The sequence below is a fragment of the Podarcis liolepis genome, assembly GCF_965112155.1.
Source record: "Podarcis liolepis genome assembly, chromosome: 8".
Lineage (NCBI taxonomy): Eukaryota > Metazoa > Chordata > Lepidosauria > Squamata > Lacertidae > Podarcis > Podarcis liolepis.
Window position 1 is genome coordinate 27169008 of NC_139560.1, and position 23300 is coordinate 27192307.

The 23300-nt window shown below is 41.7% G+C and overlaps 1 protein-coding gene across 1 annotated transcript in view; it reads right to left on the reverse strand.

Annotated features, from left to right (window-relative positions):
* Positions 1 to 23300, reverse strand: part of LOC310713841 (anion exchange transporter-like) — a gene marked incomplete at its 3' end in the record, with an annotated part of 56260 nt that overhangs the window by 16903 nt on the left and 16057 nt on the right. The window contains exons 3-5 of the mRNA XM_083518406.1: positions 16873 to 16983; positions 12108 to 12284; positions 2450 to 2610 (exon numbers count right to left, since the gene is read on the reverse strand). Coding sequence (XP_083374532.1) covers positions 2450 to 2610; positions 12108 to 12284; positions 16873 to 16983 — 449 coding nt within the window. The remainder of the gene's footprint in view (positions 1 to 2449; positions 2611 to 12107; positions 12285 to 16872; positions 16984 to 23300) is intronic.

Consider the following 23300-nt stretch of genomic DNA (forward strand, 5'->3'; position numbering starts at 1 on the left):
CAAATTGCATTCTGACAAACTTGCTGGGGTTCCTCAGCAAGAACATCAGTAATGGTGCCAGGCTTCTCCAAATTATAGCTTGTCCATCACTACTCATTTTCTCCTGCAATGTTGGGTGTGCTATTGGTCACATTCTTGGTCCCGTGTTGCCTGGTGGATACGTTAATGTGGAAATGACTCCTCGAATGTAAAGTATATGAAAACCATTAGATGAATGTGGAAAAATCACTATCTATCTGCAACCATTCTAGCAAATAGCTAGAAGTTTGAAGAAGAAGGAAAAGAAGAGAGGAGCTGCTGTCAAATAGAGAGTCTGGGTTGATTGCTATAGATTCTCAGTTTTCTATAATATAGAAAATTAGCAGATAACATAAAACAAGGAGGCTGAAAATATTAAGAGTGAATGGCACTCACTAGAAATGTTAGAATACAGGCAAGTCTGGGTTAGAGAAATGAATGAAAGTGGGGCAATACATACCTATCATTTTTAGCATATCATGCAATCTAGGGTCCCTTGGCTGCTGCATTTAAATATCAGTATCAACCACCAGATGGCATTGCCTATTTCCTTGAAATTTATATGGAAGGAATGGTTTTCAGATGATAAAGGTTATATTTTACAGTACACTGAAGTAAGTTAATATGCAATTAATAATATTAAGAGAGAGCAATATATTAGTAAAACATTACTGGGTCTTGAGATCATGCTTTCTATGTATCTGTTTTGGAGTACCAATGAAGACCATTTTAAAGCTGCAATTCTATACGGTATATTCTTACTTAGGTATAAGTGCCATTGAACTCAACATTTTTATGCTAAGATGTTTTTACCCTGCCATAGGCCACAGAATTTAACTTACTGTCAAAAGCCCAGGCAAACTGGACAAACTTATCTATTAGATAAACAAGGCTTTTATCTTTTAGAAGCCAAGCTATCGATGCTGATGCCCGAAAAATTCGACAATATAATAGCCACCACAAGAAAGGCTCTCTTTCAAGTGGCTACCCACCTAACTTCCAAAAGCTGAAGCACCCAGAGAAGGGCCGTAGATGAAAATCATAACTAGAGGGTAGTTTAATATGGGAACAGCTTGTTCTCCAGATTCTCTGTCCCTGGACCAGTCAAAGTACATCAAGTGCACCACAACAGCACTTCACATTAGTCATATTACTGGTTGTGTAAGGAGGTTGGGAATTAATTGCTGAATAACCACAATATACTTGCCCCACCACCCCAGTCAGTCACAGGTAGTAAAGATGGGAAAGGACAAGAAAGAGAGGGAGATACTACTGGATTGGTTCTGAAAAGTGAAGAACAATGGAGTTTCCAGAGCCAGAGTTGCAGTTGGACTATGACAGATTGTAGGAAAGTAACTGCATTTCAGTCTAACATACCGCACAATATTGTTTTGAGGATTAAAATGTGGAAATTGCATGCATTTATTTATAGACTGAGACACAGCAATAAAAAACTAACTTTAAAAGGCAGTTTAAAAAAACAGCATTAAACAATTCTAGCACTGGGTATCATTAAATGCAGACAAGTCCTTCATTTTGTCAGTTCAGATTGAAGCTGATTGGAACCAAAACACGTCAAAATGGGGTATTTGCTAAGGAAGAACGGGATAAATTCAGGACAGATATGAACTGTGGCTAACATCATGTGTACACCACTTCCCAAGCCAGTGGTGGGAATGCACTGGATGCAATGGGATTGTGTACACAGCCTATGTCAGAAGATGTTAAAAGCTTGGGAAAGTAAAAAGACCTTTGCTTAGCACTAAAATGCATGAGTATATGGACCAGGCATGCATCCCTGAGGAGGATGAATTCCACAAACAAGGCAGCACAACAACAAAAAGCCCTCTTTCTCATCACTACTGGCTTCATCTCAGATGCCAGTAGGCCATAAATGGATTGATGGAGAGTAGATGTAGCCTTAGGTACTCAACTCCCAAGTCACATTGAGGTTTCAAAGGTAACCTAAGCACCAGCACTTTGAATTGTGCTTGGAAACGGACTGGGAACCAGTGGAGCTCCTTAAGCACTGGCAAGATGTCTCTGGCAGCTCTGCAGGTACATTACGTGCAGTCTCCAAAGGCAGCCCCACATATAATGCATTGCAGCAGTCTAGCCTGGAGGTTATCAGAACAAGGATAACCATGGACAGGCTAACTGTATCCGGGAAGGGTCTCAGCAGGTGAAAGGCACTTTGTGCCACAGGCGACATTCGGGCCTATGATAGCAAAGCAGATTTATAAGGATCCCCAGACTGTGTACCTGCTGTTCCTTTGACGGTAATGACCTGCATCCAGAACAAGTTGGATTTAGATATACATAGACCCAAACCCCACCAGGACACCGCAGTGCCTAGGCCTGGGCCTGCATATCGAGCGAAAATGCAAACTGTGAGCAACACGGCAGAGCCAATTTTCAAGAATGAACTTACATAAAAGAATCCCAGGGGTCCCGATATATACGGCATTTTCATTCCCAAGAGGTACTTGACTTGTGAAGTCACGACGTGCGTAGCTGCTCCCGTCGTCATTGCGCTTATCACCGGCTCTGTGAGCAAGAAGGTGGCACTGCCCAAGTGCAGCACAAACATTGCTACCTGAGAAACCAAAGATATATTAACAGCGATTACATGTGAATATGGGTACCAAGGCTAATGTAAGGAAAAGATACGCCCACCCTTTTAACATAAAAGGGACAAGATAGCGCCACAAGCTAATCAAACAGTGAAGTGTTTTTTTTAAATTATGCATTGCATACCATGAATAAACTTTCAACACATGTCCACTTTTATATATTCATTATATGTTATCTCTCTCCTATCACTGGTTTACCAGGCTCTGGGTTGAGATTAGCTATAATAACAGCTGGCTCTGCCAATGTGTATTTAGTACGGTGACTTTTCTGAAGCATTGGCTCGAATGTTGTTGTTTTTCAGTTACTCCAATATATAGGCACAATAAGCTCTGCAGGGCTTGGGGGGGGGGGTTAAGCCACGAAAGTCTGGCTGAAGCTACTTTTTAAAAAGCATTCCATTCAGACCGTTCTCTGTACAGTGTCTGACAGATTTAAAGTCACAAATGGCCAGGATTTTAGGCCCCACAGGTTTAAGTGGAAGGAGCTATGCCTCTCAACCACGTTTCTATTCCTTTGAGATGTACACTGCCTGGCCTAAGCAGACAGAACTAAACAAGCAAAATGAAGTTGTTATGTCCTCAGCTTTGTACTGACACCAAAATCTTTGATGGCTATCGGAGGACAGTCTTCTGTTTCCCCTATTACATGCAGTTTTGTACCCATTATTTGGTTTGAGAACTGTATCACAAAATTCAAAGACTAGCTGTGTCTTGGTTTGTGTTGGTTTAAGAAGTGTGCATTGCAAACTGTCTCCTGCTCACTTCTTAATCTGTGACTCTCCTCTTATTCCATAGCTGCTAATGTTTCTCAGGTGTCTTTGCTGAGAAACTTTGTAAAACTTTTCAGAAAATCAATGCATACAATGTCAACTAGATCACCTATATCTATCTGTTTGTTGACACTTTCAAATAACTTCCAGAATCCTGGATACTCCTTCAGATATATAACTCCCTGCACAAAGGAAACTAAATCAGGGATATGGGTTCTAGCCAAGCCTCATTCCTGATATGCCTGTTCTCTGTATGTAACCATGCCAGTTCCCACAGGGAGTATTCCATAATGAAAACCCTCACAAGCAGTCAGGTGCAATGAAACATGGTTACTGTCTCGTCTACTGTTTTGTCATAACTAGGCTGTAGGCATTGCTAAGGAACAACCTCATATGGTGTGAAACTAAGCAGGATACTGACACCCATGTTCCCAAAATGGCCTTGTGAAATAAAGTTAAGTTGCTACCTTGACAGGGGGTTGAGCTCAGACCAGGTCCATAATGGAACCAGAGGGCAAAACTCAGGTTTTTCAGAAGGCCTCAGCAGTATGCAGTCAGTGGCTCAAGGTTTTTGAGTGGAACTTTGAGCGAAAGACATCGGGGGGGCCACCAGGTGGCGCGTTGGAAGATGGCCGACAATAACATCTCTCTGACCCATACGAGGTACTAAGGGGCTGCTATGGGAAGTATGCAGCCTTCCTGAACTCCTCCAGGATGTGGAGGAGAACTGTCCTGCCAGTGGTGTTCACAATGCACCCCCTGAAACGAGTGATGGGGGTGCCGAACACTTGGCACAGGCCCTCGGTGAAGTCAGATCTTCCTGACGCCGATTCCAATTAGCGCATGCTGGTTGCTTCAGCTTGGAATTATAATTGGAAACATACGATTGGAAACGAAGCTGAAAGCACATACATCAAGTAAAGCTCGAAGATAAGACTGCTGATTAATGGATCTCTGCGACCAGGAGTGACGGATGGATAAGTAAATCTTCTGATGAATCACTATAAGGAGACTGTATGTTTGGAACGAAGGGGGGGTGGAGGAAAAAACTCTTTTTTTCTTTGCATGATGTGACATTAATAACCCTTCACCCCTGATAGAAACAAGATCGTCGCGTTTCTATGAATCACAGGCAGGATTTTAAGAACTATGTGGGACGGAGTATAAGGAAAGAAGACTGCAGAACGGTGAGAAAAGAAGAAATTTTTTATGACGCAGTTAAAAAATGGCGTCTCGCCATGACAGGTTTGCCGAGGAAGAAGGACTGGGGGAGGAGAATCAGGATTGTTTGAAAGAGAAGAAATGCTGGAATGTAAGTTTGACCTGACAGAACCCCCAGACTCATTTGTTATTCGGTAAGCCTGAGAAAAATAAAGGACAGGTCGGAGATTAATTTTGTTTATGGAAGCGTTGTACAGAGGCTGTCCCAGATCGATATGATTTTTGGAAAAGTACAAAATCCACATAGAATGCCAGCTGTTAACCTGCTTGTGAAAATCATCAGAGATCGCAAAGAAAGGAATTTATGATAACAACAAGAAGAGAAAAGAAGTAACAAAGGACTTTCCGGATCAAACTGGAGAGAACTGTCTAATTAATGCAGTAAGATAAGTGATGCTGTTTTGGACTCGAGCTGAGCTTGATGTATGGGTACCCCCAACAAAATTTGAAATTTGGCTGTATAATTTGGAATCAATGTGATAATGTGATGTGATTGGCCTGTTAATAAAAATTATTTTTTTTAAAAAAAGAGCGAAAGACATCTATTCATATAAAAGTGTGTTACCTGAGAAAAGAAAAATGGCTAAACAGATGAAAACCACCCTTTCCTTTGTTTGTTTTTTGACCATGTCTACAAAGAAACAAGAAACAGCCATCTCTTTTCCTGAGGGAATGGCAACTCCAACTAGAGAAGCCCTCCTAGGAGATGTGGAGTGTTGTTGTGGAAACCATGAACCGGTTTTCTAGCCACCATCTGGTTTTTATGATTCAACTTGACCCACTGGGCATCTCCAGTTTTCTATTTCCTTAGTACTGACAGCACCAGAGAGCAAACATGAATCCGCTGGCACTCCCAAAAAATACAATGAAGTTCAAGAACACTGTGACATTGAATCATACAAATATCTTTGCCACAGTCACTGGTTTACTTCAATGGCCAAGGCAAGAAACCAACTCTCAAAGGCATTCCTAACTGAAACCATCACCAGGATGATACAATTTGTGCAATTTATGCAATTTATGGTAGGGACATTGATGCTGTTTTCTGATCACAGTCAGGATATCCTGAAGAATAAACACTTCCAACGTCTATTATTTAGAGTATAACGGCTAATTGGATTTTCAATTTTATTGAACTATTAGCCTGAACAACATATCCTGCTGCAAATAGCTTCAGAGAATGTATGCTGAATAAAGACAAACTTGCTTTTACTAGCCCAGTCTTTTTGCCTTACATTGACTGTGCTGAACGTGCATTATTTTGCCGTTCTTTAACTGTGACAAAGACTTTTAAAAAACATTTCTATCTGTGTTCTTAAATTTGCTCTGCAGTTAATTACTTGTTGCGTTGCAATCTAGATAACATTTTGTATCCCAAGTCATTCAGCACCGTCAACAAAGTGTTGCTCCTGACCTACTTTTACTTATTTCAGTTACAGTTTCACTATTCTAGTGACTGGAACAAAACTTGTGTCTATTTTCAGTGTCCTGTACTGACTACAAGTCCCAGCCTATAACTTTCATCACTGTAAAAATAATCAAAGTTTAAATGTTAAAACTAGGGCTGATTTGAATGCTTCAAATACATAGATTAATACACTTCTGCTTTCATTTTCTGTGTGTAACATGTAAAAAGGCAACCCATATATTTCTTCCAGAGACTGACATGTGGGCTCATGTAATTCTCTATGGGGGAGCTATGGAAGCGGTTTACACAAGAAACAGTTTCTACACTGGAAACCATCCTCTAATCCAGCTAATAGCGGAAGGAATATTCCAAATGGGAAAACAGTGCAGGTAGATCTCAAAATGCAGGATGAAATGTGTATACAAATAGACCCTCTTTGACCAAGAAGACAGAGGGACATAAAGACACGCACATTTCATTCTGCATTTTGAGATCCGAAGGTGACAGTCCTCTGTCTTTACAAGCATGCCATTATTTATCAAGGAGATGCATATAACTAGATACAGTTGGACTTTATTGCAGTTGATTTTAACATACCATTGTAGCAATGCTAGGTAGCAACCTTCCACACAATGGATTCCCTGAATATGTGGGGCAATCAGCAAGACCACAACCTAGCCAGGATTGTATAGAGACACACTTATCGAAGGAGAGTGCAATGAGGGATACATCCCATAACATGATAAATGGGTGCGCGCAAAAGTGTAATTATATTCATCAGCCCTCTAGAGTGGAGCCACTGGCCACAATCCAACACAATAGTTGCCTTGAAATTAAGCATGGTTAACTCTGTTGAACTGCAGGCATCTCACAGCAATATGTAGCCAAAGGTGAAACCACTTTAGCCCGGCTACAGCCACAAAAAGGGAGAGATTGTGAAATAAAAAGGAACAAGTCCAAGGACAAATGGACATGGGAAACGCACAATGTCCTTCCAACATCAGCAGTGAGAAATAGAAATGATTTGTTAAGATGAATATCTGGCCAAGAGCCATCTTGAAAAGGAAAGGGCAGGGCTAATTATTCGAAAATATGCTATATTCTACTAGGGCGTCACTCACTTTGACAAGCCTGTTCAATAACATTGGTCTTTGAATGGCCTGAGATATGCTCTTAAATTGGCACTACTTAATGAGGGTCAGGAGATAAGATAGAAGTCACATCTTGGACACTACTGTTATCTGGCTGGAGACAATTTGGGCTGTGTTAAATGATGCACAGAATTGCATCAGTCTGTATTATGAGAACTCTCTTTCCAGCAGCAAGTTCCTTTAAATATATTTAAAGGAATGCAATTGGATCAGTCGGAAGGAATCAATTTTACTAGTTAATGTTTATACCATAATAATGTTTCATAGTCTTTAAGGAGTCACAAGACACTTGTCTGATTTTGCTGCATCAGGCAAGCATGGCCATCCCTCTGGAAATAGAGTAGGAATGTAGTACTAGTGTGTGGGTGTTTTCTTGTGCCATTTGCCAAACTAGGGACATTTATGATACCTGTATGTTTTGCCAAGCAAGTCAGACAAGAACTTTGCAAGGGTTTCATTTATCTCCTGCATTCCAAATAGTTTGGCCCTTGGAGAGGAAGTTTTCCAATGTCAGATTAAAAACAAACAAACAAACAAACAAACAAACAAACAAGAATTGGTAGGCAAATTCATTATTTTGTTGGGGGTGGAGGTCTTAAAGGAAAAAGCAAAGTAGTGGAAAGGCAGAACAATGTCCAGAGTTGGAGGCTAGCAATTAAACATAGAAAAGGTTACAGTGGTACCTCAGGTTAAGTACTTAATTCGTTCCAGAGGTCCGTTCTTAACCTGAAACTGTTCTTAACCTGAAGCACCACTTTAGCTAGTGGGGCCTCCTGCTGCTGCCACGCTGCCAGAGCACGATTTTTGTTCTTATCCTGAAGCAAAGTTCTTAACCCGAGGTACTATTTCTGGGTTAGTGGAGTCTGTAACCTGAAGCGTATGTAACCTGAAACGTATGTAACCCAAGGTACTACTGTATTTACCTATTTACTATCTTTTGTGGAAAGAAGCCTAAAGTGGAGCACTAACTAATGAAGACAACACAAGGAACTGAAGCATGGAGTGCGCTAGCAACTTAAGGTACAAATCACACAAAACTAAACATGCTAAAGATATAGCCCAGGCATAGGCAAATTCGGCCCTCCAGATGTTTTGGGACTACAACTCCCATCATCCCTGACCACTGTCCCAAAACATCTGGAGGGCTGAGTTTGCCTATGCCTGATATAGCCAATTCATAATAGAACATTCTGCTGGGTAGGGGAAGGTTAGGGTCAGGTTGTCACCTCCATTTGATTTGCTGTTATTTAATGTGGATTGCCTAGAGCTGGTGGAGAAAAAAAGAGGTTGGGGGGAAGGGGGAGAAAATATGACAAAAGAATATTAAAAAATGAAATCCTGCCTCTGCTGAAAAACCGAAAAAAACAAAGCTTTGAAGAGGAAAGACACAAGATTTTCCACAGTTCAGTAGCTATTGTGTGTTGGTTCAAAAGCATTCCTTACCTCTCCATTAGATAAATAGTGATTACAATAGAATAGCCTGATTAGCTTTTGTTGCCATGCTAAATGAGAACAAAAGATGTTTTCTTTCTGATAGTGTCCATTGGCAACTAATAACAAGATCTGTCAAGCATATGACTGTTTACAAAAGCCAGCCTAGAAAAGTATTTTTTTTTAAAAAAAAGTTACATGATTGTAACATAACTCAGGGGCAAATGAATATGCCATGGGTCCTCACAACCACATAATACAACGTTTGGACATCAATTGCAAGAATCCAACATGCAGTTCATCAAGCATGGGATGAATGCCCATGACTCTATTTTGTCACGCATGCAAATGCCAGGAATCATGAATTCTCTCCTGTGTACATGTAATAAAACAGACACATGTGCAATTGGGACGTAGGTCTCAAATAACTGAAAGCCCACATTGTTCCCTACAGATGATCTTTGATTGTTAAAATAAAAAAATTCCCTACATTGTTCCCTACAGATGATCTTTGATTGTTAAAATAAAAAAAATTGATTGTTAAGGGCAGCAGCTGGAGCCATATTGGTAGTTCCACTCTCCTCAGAAATTCAGAGGGTAGTGGCCCAGGAAAGGGCACTCTCTTAAGTTTCACCCTTAAGTTGTGAAACTCCCTCCTTACACAGCTGTGCCTGGCATCTTCTTTATACAGCTTTTGTCATATGCGTATCTTCACCCTGGTCTTGGACACCTGAAATATATATTTCTAGTGACCGTAATTTGTTTTAATATGTTTTAAATAGTTTTTAGTGGTAGGCCAACATTGGGGGGGGGCACCAAGTTGAAGCTACCAGTGTGTATTTGTAGAAGTGTGCATGCACACGAAAGCTCATACCAAGAACTAACTTAGTTGGTCTTTAAGGTACTACTGGAAGAATTTTTTTTTATTTTGACTACCAGCATGAGTTTGACCAAACTGGGGAAGGCAGTGGAAGACAGGAGTGCCTGGAGTGCTCTGGTCCATGGGGTCACGAAGAGTCGGACACAACTAAACGACTAAACAACAACAACCAAGTTGAAGGAGGCTACACTATGGTCTTAAATGTCTGGGGTACACCAATATCCACTTTCCACAATGACAAGAAAACTAGGGCATGCACCTCACCACAGAAACGCCCCAAAGCATGCAGTAACATAAGCATCATATAATAAGGGTACATTTACAGGAATGTACCTGAGTGCAATAACTGACTGATGGTAAGGAATTGTGAATACTCTAGTTAATTGCTGATTCTCAGTAGAGGCCATATTTCAGTTCAATTTCAGTTTTGTGGATTCAGCCATCTGCCATAACAACAACAGTCTACAATGAAAATGAACACTGGTCTGGCACATGCTCCAAAAGATAGCACTTGACAAAGCACGCATAAACTTTGGCCAAAGCAAAAGCTAGAGAGGTTATTTTACGAGTAGCAGCCATATTCCAAACGGCAAGAAGGAAATCTGTCTTTGGGAGTTTTGCCCGGTGTCATTTAAAAACATAAATCAAAATAAGTGTATCCACTGGGCATTGAAACAGCAAAAGAAATACCTATTTAAAAAAACCAAACACCTCAATTTGGATGTTTCCACAGACAAAAAAAGCAAATTATTATGCTGATTATTATTATATGGAATTGCATGCAGCACTTAGATATCTACCCACTAATACAGAAGCAGTCATTAACTGAAATGTGATCGCAGTAAAGAATTTTGTTTACAGTTCCCTCCTCTTCTTTTTTTAAAAATCGTTTTACGTAATTCCTATGCACAAAATACCATATACAATCATTCCATCTATGGGCTCCTTATAAATTTTGAACAGTTAAAGGTACGTCTCATAAACAAATACTTTATAAAGAGTACATGCATAATAGGGAAAAAATTAAGATATCACATTTTATCTTTCCTTATTATTATTATTCACTTGTATTACAGTAGCATGAGGTTTGCTCCAATCCCAGCTACCTCAAGTTCTTTTCTTCTGTATTGCACTACCAGCCTCCAATCATTTGGCCTTTCTTTATTATCCCTTATTACCAATAGATGTATAGCTGCCCAGTGAGAGTAATGTCTTGCATCTTATTAAGTCCACAAAAGCTTACACCTTAATAAATGTGTTACACTTTAAAGTGCCACAAGTCCCCATGGCTATTATAGACTGTAAGTCCTTTTGAAGATCTTACAAGCTGAAAAAGCAGGAGATAAAGGTTTCCAATAGATAAATTAATAAAATAAAGTCTGCTTTCTGCCAAAATTCTGCAAATCAGAACAGGGTGGTTCCACCTATCCATTGCCACTGGACCTTCAGTTTGGCCCTTTTAAAAATTAGTTGCCACTGGTGTTCCAGGACATGCTCTCAGTTTGCATGCAGCCTGCTGGGCATATCAGCTGTGCTATGTAAACTGAGAGTGCCAACATGAACATACCTGGGACTCCGCTTAAAGTGCATTAATAATCAGATTTAAAAGAGTGGTGGAACCAGCTTTCTTGGTTTAACCTGAAAAGCAGCAGGTAAACTTAGACGGGTATGTTGAAGCCAGAGCAAGCGATGTCATGTAACTTTGCACCAAACCTGCCAGCAGCTTTCTTAAGGATAAGGAAACATTTGCCTGTGCTACATGAAACTCCAGCTTCCTCTCTGGCCCAGATCAACTTCATTTGCAAGCTGAAAACAGTCACAGTGGAACTTCTTGCCATATGACTAGATGCTGGGAGACGCAAGAGAAGGGATTCTGCAAAATGGTCACTTGAAGACTAGTTCCAATGTTATTATGCCATGTGCGCCTTTGTCCCCCAAATGGCTTCTTTGCAAGGATTCATCATGTAGGATGGGGAGCCTGTGGTCCTCCAGACGTTTGCTGGACTCCAACTCCCATCAGCCCCAGCCAGCATGGCCAATAATCTGAGATGGTGGGAACTATAGTCCAGGAACATCTGGAGGGCCACGTTAGCCACCCCTGATGGAAGTGACTATAACACGTGATTTGACCCATCCACAGGCCCATGAAAGTAGGCCTAAACACATGGTAAGCCACTCATTTTTCAGCAGACTCCCATCTTGATTTGGCAGAATTAGCTCCCAGTTTTAATTTCTTGGAGCAGACAGGAACCCTGGTGGATAAAAGGGAACATTTTCCCATATATTCAGTAAGCAGAAGCTTAGCTGAAATACTGATCATGTTTTGCATAAACCTCAACCTGTAATGAAATGTATATTTCATTTTTAAAGATCGTGTACAACTGGCAGCTCCCTCTGATCTTGCTTTTGTGGCATCAACACTACAGCAGTGAGGTGTCTTCCATGCTACTTAGGCCACATCAAACTCCAGAGCACATGGGAGGACTCCATGCTATGGCTCCATCACAATCCAGTTTTGCTTCTTCTAGTGGCTCTGGATGCATTAGGGTTTACTGCTAATCTGATTTTCTATATGTATTGGCTATTAAGGGATACCTACCTGAATGAGTCCTCCTAATAATGAAACTGCTGCAGCAACTCCAATCCTCTGCATCTCAAACTCAGATAATCCTAAAACCGTTGAGTTATTGTTTGCTGTGAAGTTGCTGCTCATGGGAGGAACAAGACGCTCGACAGCATTAGCAGATATCAAGGAGGTCAACGCAAAGGTTCCTGCAAAAGAGAGAGAGTTTAGTTTCTGATCGGTACAGTTCCAGTTTGTTTTGCATTGTGCTTAAAACGAAGGAAGTGCTATTGAAATCTGTTGACTGGGTGCAGACTAAGTCACATTTCAAGCAGAAACCAATGAGTCCAGTTAGTCATGACAAACTATGGACGTAGCCAAGGGGGGCGGGGGGCAGTTGCCCACCCTAGATCAAGTAAAACAATAGTAAGAGGTGATGCCTAAAATTGGTGTGTGCAGAAAACAACACATGGACGTAGCCAAGGGGGGCGGTTCTGCCCCACTCCCAATGCCTGCCCCCCTAACAAAAATTGTGGCTATGCCCACGTGACGAACTTAAGTATTATTGATTTTCAATAGGATTAAATTGTGAACAACGTAGTTGGGATCCAAACCTATGAGTGTTGTGTCCAAATGATTGTGCTTAAAATGTGCTGAAAGTTGCCTTGCCAGCTCTGTATTCAGATAGTCCAACTACATGTCTGTTCTCCATGTGTTGTTTTCTGCACACACCAATTTTAGGCATCACCTCTTACGAGGAAAATGTATTTCTCTATTATTCGCTCATCTGGGGCAGAGCGGCTAGTCCTGGGAGGCCACCATCTTCCTGTGTATTCGGGGCGGGGGATGGCTACCTGGTGCCACCCACCTCTGGTCATGCTGGACCTTCCAGTTAGGGTGAGCCTTACCCGCAAGGCCAATTGAGGCAGAGGCATGGGGGCTGTGCCCTGCCTGCTCCTGGTGTATTTAAGAGGGCTGCCAAGCGCAGGCCACCCTCTTTGCTGACCGCCGTGGGATTTTCCACCCATGCAGTCTGTTGGGGGCCCACCTAGTGGGGGAGCGGGCAAGTTAGAGTATGGACTTTGCTATATTCAGAACCAGGAAGGAATTTTCTCCTGCAAGCTGGCTTGCCAGTTTTCACCTACCTCATAGCAACTGTCACAGCTTTGGTGGATAAGGCATTGGGCTGGATGCTGAGTGGTGTGGATACCCTGTTAAAGGGGTCCAGGAGGGATGAGACTGTCCAGGAGTCCACATAGGGACTGATGGTCCAATACACCTCTCCCAATGGCAGGCTGTGCAGGGTTGTGGCACTCGATCCATGTTGGGGGATGACTCCCCAGCACAGGGTCGACCCCACTGAGTTCTTATCAGGCAGCATGTGAGCTGCCTGATGCTGGATACATGCCCAATGCCTTAGCCAAACATACTCTTTCCTGTAATCAATAAAGCTGTGGCCTAATTTGACCCAATACCAGGCTTCTGTGTCCATTCCTTCGGCCCTTCCCACAGCAACCACAAACATCATGCAGCAATCAAAGTTACATTTGTGTGTTACTGAAATGATAAACAAAGGTGGTTTATTCAACTCTTGTTTTGTGTGTATATATGTGAGTCATCCTGCTACATGTACATGGGATCCTTACATAAATGCTTGAGTGAAATATATATGAAATGTTGTTAATGGATGTTGTGATAGCCACCAACTCAATGGAGAGATCTGCAGCAAAGGAGTAACTTGTACAGTTAGGGGAAATATAAATTGTATGTCTTGGATCCTAAGGCGTACTTTAACATTTATACTTCTCTTTAAGGTTAAATGTTATAAGAAATATTCGGGGGGGGGCGCGTTAATAGCATTATTGGAGGCATTATAGAATTGTTTCAAAACTATAAGTTCACCCAGATCTATAAAAGATTACAATTACTGATCATAGAAAGAAGATACTTTACAATAACTACAAAGCATTTTTTAAAAAATGAACGCCAAATTTCTCCACTGATCAAAATTTTCTAACCAAACACTCTACGCCTTTATTCTGGAAATCTTGTTTCATCTAAAAGCAACATGAATAGCACAGAACGTGCATCAATTACGCTGCTCAGATATCCCAAACCCTTTAAATATATCAAACTGCATCCAACATTTATTCAAATTACCAGATGTCCTAAATGCTTTGCTTGAAGAAACCAATAGTCCAGCTTGTCCCTGTTGGGCAATTACTACACTTTAAATGAAGTAACTACGTAATGTCTACTTTGCTGACTCAAGAGTTATGATCGCTTCCAAGGAACTTGCCACAAGATGCAAATCCAACTTGCCAGTGAGTTGCAAGGGGCCTTTGACAATAGGCTTTGCATACGTCCTGATGCAAATTCTATGTACTTTGGACGGAATGCTGCTTTCCCAGCAGACCACATGGCTGCTACAGAGCTGTTAAATGTAGCACTGAATGCACATTTTGGCACACAGACCATTTCCCAAAAACCACACAATTACTCAAAAGACAATGATTGCTCCTTAGAAAGCATAATAACAACCAAAGGGAATGTGCATATACTTGGGCTTTTCAAACCCCGAGGGGATAGCTTTGTGTGTGGTTCCACGCAATTCAGAATTTCCCCTCCCCAATATCTGAAAGGCTCCCATAGCTCTTTCCCTTCCTCCATCCTTTCCAACCCGTATTAACTAAAGGGAGGCCATGACCCCCGTACCCAGCTCCATTGTTTTCTGCAACCGGGACCAGATGTTCTCTGTAAAAACCCTGCTTCTCATTCTGAGAGATCAGTTCTCAAATTAATATCTTAGACGGACCCCTTCTTTGGTTCTGAGTAAGCTTCACTGGGATGCCCATATGAGCTTGAAAATTACCTAAGACTGGGCTGGGCAACTGGTGGGTTCCCAGATTCCCATCAGCCCTAGCCAGAATGGTCAATAGTCAGAGATGATGGAGCTGGACTTTCTAGATCCAATCACCTCTGCAGCAGGAGGAGGAGGAGGAGGGGAAGGAGCCAGCTACTGGAGTTGTGCCATAGTCGGCTCCGCACTTTGCCTCCGTGATTTGTGGGGTGGGGGCCCAGCCTTACCCCCAAAAGGGCTCAGCCCCCTGGGGCATAATCATGGTCCCCCCAAACTTGTACCTATACGTGCTGTCAAACAAAGAGGAGAGTAGACTCTGGTGCTTACAGAGTGAAGATTTTTAATTTTGTTCACCATCTAATTAAATAAGAACAATAGAGCAAAAAAATTTTTTGAAAATTCATCAGTAAGCACAGTAGTCTACTTTCCTCTCTTTGAATCAATGTTTTCCTGCACATTCAAAGCATTTAGCCTTAGATACTGGAGGAAATATAGCTATCCTGGCTAACAGACATTGATGCTGTTGTCAGTAAGCTCTTGTTATTTTTAAAGCACTGTCAGAATTGAAAAGAACATTTGGTGTCAAGGTAGATGGAGTGAATCAAGTGCTTGAGGTGAGGCAGTAGAATGCGCACTGACGCCATCCTGACTAAAACCCGGCCAGGAATTGCTTAGTATGAGAGTTGGGCTCCAGCGTCCTTTGTAAGGGATGAATGATTTGGATGATATAGTGCAGCTGCCTAGAAGAATGGCAAAATGTCTGATGCAGGATTGCCCTTCCTTGCTTAACTATTCTTCTGTTGTACATAATATGGATTTATGTGTTTACATCCATACATAAAAAGACCATTATGTGCATGTGTATGTGTATGTGTATGTGTGTGAGAGAGCGAGAGCCGGGCAGGGGACACACACGGGGGCGGGGGGGAGAGATTATCTTGATATGAGTCAGCCAAACGATAACAACAATCTCTTCTGGTTTCAAAGCAAGCGAACACTGTGCAGCTCTTGTTTTTTGTTTCTGGAAATAAGCAAATAAATTATCTTTGGCTGAGCTCTCCCAGGTGAAAGTTTCATCTTAGAGTAAATTTTATAGAGCATTATATATAATGGTATAGTGTATTTATTTTGTTTATTTTTGAAACTTAAGAGCCAGCACTTCATCAAAAGACCCCAGGGCAGATTATAGCAATGAAACAATAAAACAAACAAGAGAATACAAACAAAACAAAACAATACAATACAACACAGTTAACTAAAACTACACCATCCATTCAAAGGCCAAAGGCCAAACCTTAGCATCCAAAGGCCTTCTGAAAGACACAGACCTTTAGCAGGCACCAGCCAGATCTCAAAGTGGAGAGTCCTTATGGAGACAGTGTTGGTGCAATATTAATGATGCAGATACAGTTCCAGATTGATCTTCATCATGCTTCCCCCACCCCCAAATAGTTTTATTACACAGGAAAAAAAGGTAGTTGTAAAAGAAATGCACCAAAAAAATACAAAATTCATTTCTGGAGGGTGATTTCTATCTCCTCCAAGCTGCTGCAAGAGTTCAGAATAGTCCAACTACTGAAGTCCACAAAACTATTGCCGAATTTGAGTGTCACAGAGAGCACAACCCATCAAGCGCTGCTGTTACCCAGATTCCATTTACTTCCACGGAACTTACATGGGGTTCCTACAAATGAATGAAGTCCGAAAAGTTGCAAAGCTTTGTGCATTGATCCTCGGGGACTCTTTGATTTTCAGAGAAGCCAAATGGAAGCTAATTCTGCATTCTGCCCTTCCATGGAAGAACACCCTGTTTAATTTTTATTCATCGTACACGGCGAGCTATACAAAACACTAACCTCGAAGGCAACATTAAGAGAGTCAGCCAACAGACCTGTTAAGTTCTCGGAACTGGTCCTCGAGGATCCAGAAGCACTTACCTGTGGCAACGTGGCGTCCCATTCCAAATATGGCATAAATAATAACAGGGAAGAGAGATCCGTATAAGCCAAACACAGGATGCACTGAAGAGAGAACAGCAAAGGCAAGCCCTGTAGAGAAGGTAGATGGGAATTATGAAATAAATGAGGTTACGTTCTGAAGGATTTTAAAAAGGGATTAGAAAGGTTAATGGAGCAATCAGTGGCTATTAGCCATGATGACAACATTCTACCTATGCCTCTGAATACCAGTTTCTGGAAATCATGAGCTGGAAAAATGCTGTTGTGCTCAGACCTGCTTGTGGCCTTCTTACAGGTATCCGCTTGGCCACTGCGACAACAGAATGCTGGAGTAGGTGGGCCATTAGCCTGATCCGTCAGGCTCTTCTTATGTTCTTAATATCAATCTGTAATCAGAATCTCATTCTTTGACCATTTTTAGAGGTGGGGTAGCATGATACATAAGAACACAGGAAGCTGCCCTATGCTGAGTCAGGCTACTTGCCCTCCTGGCCCACGGATTTCTAATCATACTAAGATAGGCTATGCCCATGTTCCCAGGATGTTGAATCTATGAAGCACATTTTGTTACACTGTAGTTTGTATCAACAGGTTAGACAGCACCTAATCAATTCAACATTAGCAGAGCTCCCTGGAATGGCTGACTCTTCTCATATCAAGGGTCTCCCTGAGGATAAGATTGATACCATTACATTGCCAAAATTCAGTATGTACAAGCTAAAGCTCCTCTGTTGGCTAGCAAGGCCGATCTTACACCTGAATAGTTGTTGATATATAATATTGTACCGTGTACTTTTGGTCTATGGACCGCAATAAAGCTGTGTGTGTGCTTTCTAACAAGCATCAGCTCTGCAATGGAGGACTTTCCCATCTTCTTCAACCTGATCATTTTATAGATGGAGATGCCAGAGATTGAACCAGAGATGGTGTGCAACCATCTGCACACAAAGCAGACTCTCTACCGCTGAGCCACAGTCCCTTCCCTATGGGAATTTTATCTTAGCCACTGTACTAGGAGGAAGTCTCTGGTTTAAATCCTTCATCATCACAACTGCCAGTTAGTGACCAAAGACCTATCCAAACAATAAAAGCTTTTGCCTGCTGGTGAAAGGAAAGCAGAGGGGCGGTCCGCCTAGTCTCCCATGGGAGTAAGTTCCAGAACTTGGGGGTAGCCACCAAGGAGGTAATCTCACAGGTTCTCCTTGCCAAACATTTCCTTAAGAGTGGTGAGACTGAGAGAAGGTCCTTCCCTGAAGATCTCAAAACCTAGGCAGGTTCAAATAGGGAGTTACAGTCCTTTTAATGGGTGTACTGCATTTAAAATTTAGTTAACTACTGTCAATTCCAGCTGCAGAATCTGGAAGTCTCCGATATTTCACATCACCAACTACCTGGTTCTTTTTTAAACAAACAAACAAATCTAGAGATGGTAAAGCAAGAGCCTGGGACCTTCTGCATGTGTGCTATCACTTAGCTGCTGTTTCTCCCATAGAGAATTTTCAGATTGTTCCTACTGGACAGATCTACAAATCTCAAAAACACAGGTCTTATTCACACCTGACTTTTAAATAGGATCAAGAGGAACGTAAGATAATTTTCTTGCCACAATCTTTCCTAAAGTCAATACAACATGAGGGGAAACAAATAAATCATTAACAAGAAGTAACAGCCTACATATTAAGGTCACAATCCAGTCAAAGCTAAAAACTTTGAAATCCCATTGGCTTCCATTGGTGAGATGCACGCATACGCTCATCTTGAAGTAAATGGGACTTGAAAATGCATTACTTTGGCTGGATCATGCATTCTAATGTCCATAGTGCTTTACAGAGTAATAATGAACCCTGAGCTGTAACATGAGCTCTGAGTGGAAGAGCAGAGCTCTGTTAAGGTGCTAACTATTCTTCAGTGTGAAGACCAAAGTCAAGTTACCATAATCATTTTGCCAGATTTAGAATGCATGAGTGGACAAATTACATAATATGGCAAATGTATGCAACAGTGGGGGGGGGGGCGGAGAAAAGGTGGTGATGGAAAACAGATTAGATTAGGCAGTCTTTGTAAACGTTCGGTACCTAAAACTAAGTTTCAGTGTTCTTTAGTGTCTAGCCACAAAACCTGCCATAGTCTAAACTGTGAGACAAAGATGCATGATCAAAGTGATTACTTTTAAACGTATTTTTAAATGTATGAATTATAGCCCTCCAAACCCACTACAAAGGTCAAGGCATTTGAGCACTGAATGAAGTATGAAAATATTAATCCTCAGTTCTTGCCTCTTTGTCTCATTAGCACCACTGTCCATCAAGCCATTCTCTTGAGTAGTTTTGTCTAAGAGCCCTTGTTGAGAATTGATTTATATTTATTATACGTCTCCCACCTCTTTTCAATGGAACCAGAAATGGGTCACCAAATGGGATATAATATTCCAAATGTGGACCTATCAGAGTTATATAATAGCATCATAGTTGGCAGCCTCAGGATGTTTCAGGTGAATGAAGCCTTATGTAAAACACCTGCAAAGCCTAGGAAAGAATGTAGTCAGAGAGCATTGTGTCCAGTCACAGGAAGAATTTTTATTCTTGGCTCTGTCCAACAATCCCATAACACCAGGCACGATCATTGCTAAGCATGAAGGACTACATAGTTAGCCTTCTTATCTGTGCGTGTTTTTACTCTGTGTGTGAGAATTCGTATTTTCGATTTCATTGTTCTGCATGGGACAATGACAATAAAGATATTGTATATTGTATATCGTACTTAAAGCAGGAAATCCTATTCAAAGCCAAGCTGATTTATTTTACCTTTTTAAATAAACAACTTTTTTTTTATTGAACAATAAGAACATTGTTGTTCTTAAAGATGAACACTGACAGGAGTGGAAGGGCTGCTTTAAATAAGAGTCCACCCCTTGTGTAGATGAGGGCCAGTGTGGCATGGCAGTTCAAGTGATGAATGAGAGCTGAGAGACCCAAGTTTGAATCCCCTCTCAGCCACAAAGAACTCAATGAATGACCATTGAGCCAGATTAGTCACTATGTCTCAGCCTAATCTACCTCACAGGGCTGTTGCTGTGTAGAGGGGAGGGATCATAAAGAGAACTTAGAAATCCCTGAAGGAAAGACAGGTTATAAATGAAACGAATGAATGAAATGGGAGTGCTTATAATAAATAGGCATGCACAAAGAAAAGGAAAGATAACTTTAGCAGTTTTGGTATCTGGCCACAAAATCACTGACCCAAACGTCCAAATTGTAACTGGTGCAGAATTCAGTAGCCAGATTGCTGACCAGTGCAGGAAGGTCCGAATGTACAAAACCAATTCTGGCATGAAGCTACAAATTAGTTTCCAGGCTCAGTTCAAAGTACTGGCTTTGATCTATAAAGCGTTATGCTGTTCAGGGCCCCAATACTTCAGGGACCACTTCTTCCCACATAAACCGATGTGGAGCCAGCAATCATCATCTTGACCTTCTTCTTGAGCCCCCTCCATGGAGGTCCAGAGGGTGGCAACATGAGAACAATCCTTTTCAGTGGTTCAAACTGGGTTGAAGAACACACTTAGGCTGCAATCCTATACACATATTTACCTATGAGAAAGTCCAACTGAACTCACCTGGGGGTAATTCATTCTTGGTAGGCATGCATAGGATTATGCTGTTAAGCATATAAATATAACCAATTTCAGAGAAATGTAAGCATTCTGGGTGACGTACCATGCGACAAAGAAGCCAGCATATTTAACAGGAGTGCTTGCATCTACCAAGAATGTTCCTCTTCATCTTTTGAGTTTAACTGATGCCCTTAGCCTTCTGGAGTTTCAGAAGTTGCTGGATGGAAGACTCATTGAGACACATGATCCGTCTTTCTGGTTTTTAAGTACAAGTTTCAAGCATGTACACCAGCAGCCTAAGAAAGACTGCCAATTTTTAGGTTTTTTGCCAGCTCATGAAGTCTTAAGTTTCTTGGCTTTCTGAGAAACCCACAAGCCAAGTACAAAATTTAGAACTACCTTAGGTAATACATGGGCTTTGTCCCACAACCCATGGCTCTAATCCTTTGCAAGCTAGCTTTGTTTTAAGAGCAATGATCCCTCTTGTTCTTCTGTTTAATTATAACTGCACAGTTCAAGTTAAAGGGCCATTTTTATGTGAGGCAAATGAGTTAGTAAAAACTACATAAATCGTCAGCCTCATGGGAAACCAAGGATTAAAAGCAACTTCTCTACCTGGCACTTGTGGCCAAAGTCTTGGAGACGGTGGTAGTGATATAAGTAGAATAAAACTTGGGAAGCGTGGGACACTATAAAATCTCTGTCCTCAAGCCAGAACATCTGGCTAGATCCTTGGAGAAATTTGAACTATTAATTTGTAATTAATTAATAAGCCTGTAATCGCAGATTGATCGGTGATGCCGAGGCAAAGGATATGAATCTTTTGAAGGATGTGCAACCATATAAGCAAAAGAGATGTCTCCCTTTGCCAAATAGGATGAAAATCATGAAATGAGTCCTTCCAATGTATATTCAAAGCTATTTCAGAACACTGAGCTGCCTAGCAGTTCTTCCTCATACATTCTCTCGTAGTTCCATGGCCAGTGGTGAGACCTTCTCAACACCATCCAGGCTATTAAGAGCTAGCCATACTGTCTGAGCTCCTTGGTTTTCCTTCTCTGACTCTAAGGACCAGCCATTAGAACCTAATAGAGACTTATCATATTTCCAAGCTCTCTAATCCAGCAATGGACTCACTAGATTCCTCATATGTTTCCTTCCACTGCTAGGAATCTTTGCTTGCTACTTTCCCTCTCTACTTTCATTTGACCTTCCATCTTCCTTTTATCTTATTCTCCCATCCCCTGAGCAAATTTATCCAATTATTCAACCACAGCAGTGGTAAAGCCCCCCACTCTATTCCAATAAACCCTCATCCAGAAACAAACTGGTGCTACAAAGACCAGGCCATGAAAAAGCATAGAAGGTCTCAAATGCTGCTAAGAGGTCCAGGGAAAGCAATGGGATTAAATTTCCCCTGTCTGCCCCACTGAGCTATAAAAGCTGTTTCCATAATATAACCAGGCCTGAAAACAGATTAATATGGGTCTACATGATCCATTTCATCCAAATGGAAGGTCCACATAGCTATCATGAGTAAATAGCCTATGGTGGATTTATCTTCCATGAATCTGTCTAATCCGTTGTTGTTTTTAAGCTATCTAAGCTAATATATGTCAGGTAACAGAGCTCTGTTCTCTTCAGGAAATACAAAAAGAAAACACGCATCAGTGTTGCATCATCCATCAGTTCAAATACAAACAACAGATTAGTCTTGCAATTATTATTCCTCTTACAGTGCTTATGAAACCAATTGAGGGATGGATTTCTATGTTTCTTAAAATAAAGTTTAGGGCACTGGAGTAGGGGGATTGAAATGGATGAGAAATTGTGTTAGGAAAAAGTCTCTCCAGATCCAATCTAAGCATGCACTAAATAAATATGACAATCCTTGGAGAATTGCACCATTTCAGATGTTCACGTACGACCCCAATGAAGCAGGAATGAGGGTGGGTAATGGCTAATAAATTTAAATTCAATACAAGTAAGGTGTCACTTATTCATCCACATCAGTGATTGAATCCCCCCACATTCTGACCAATCCTCAAGTGGTTCTGCCACAGCTGGACCCATAAATGCACTACCATGTGATCACTTTAACAATGTGGCTCTCTGAATTGGTTCTAAATTCAATGAACCCTTTTGTACAGGCAAGGCGTACGAGTAGATTGAGAGGCATGAGCCATATGAGCATCAGAAAGAGTAGGGGTGGGGAACCTTTTCAGTCCAAGGACCACATTTGTTTCTGGTCCATCTTCCAAGGGCCATGTGCCAGTCATGGGCCAGAGCAAGGGGCCAGAGCAACAAATGTAAATTTTGCCTTTGTACAGTAGACTAGTTTCTTGACATGGACTGGTTGGATGCAGAGGAAAGTTGGAAGGAACCGGCTGGGGAACCCCCAAGAGAAGAAGGCTCAGAGCCCAGGGAGTGGTGGTGGGATGACAATGAGTGGTGAGAGGCAGAACAGGGAAGAGGAGGTGTCAGAAGCTGAAGGGGTAACAGGGCTCAATGAGCTGTGAGAGTCTGGGGCAGAGAGAAGTCTGGAATCAGAGGCAGAAGCTGAAGCTGAAGCAGAGGAGGAGAGAGGCCAAGAGGCAGAGATGAGTCAGGTTGGTGAAGAGTCAAAGGTGTCTCCCCCTCCTGCTGTGACAAGCTCCCTTCCTCTCTGTTCTTCCAGGACCAGGAAGGGCTTGAAAGGGGTGGAGGAGGGATTGGTGACATCCAGACGCAGTCTCTGATTGCTTGGGGGGAAACCCCAGAGAGGAGGGGACTTAGGCAGCTGTGAGGAGGCGGA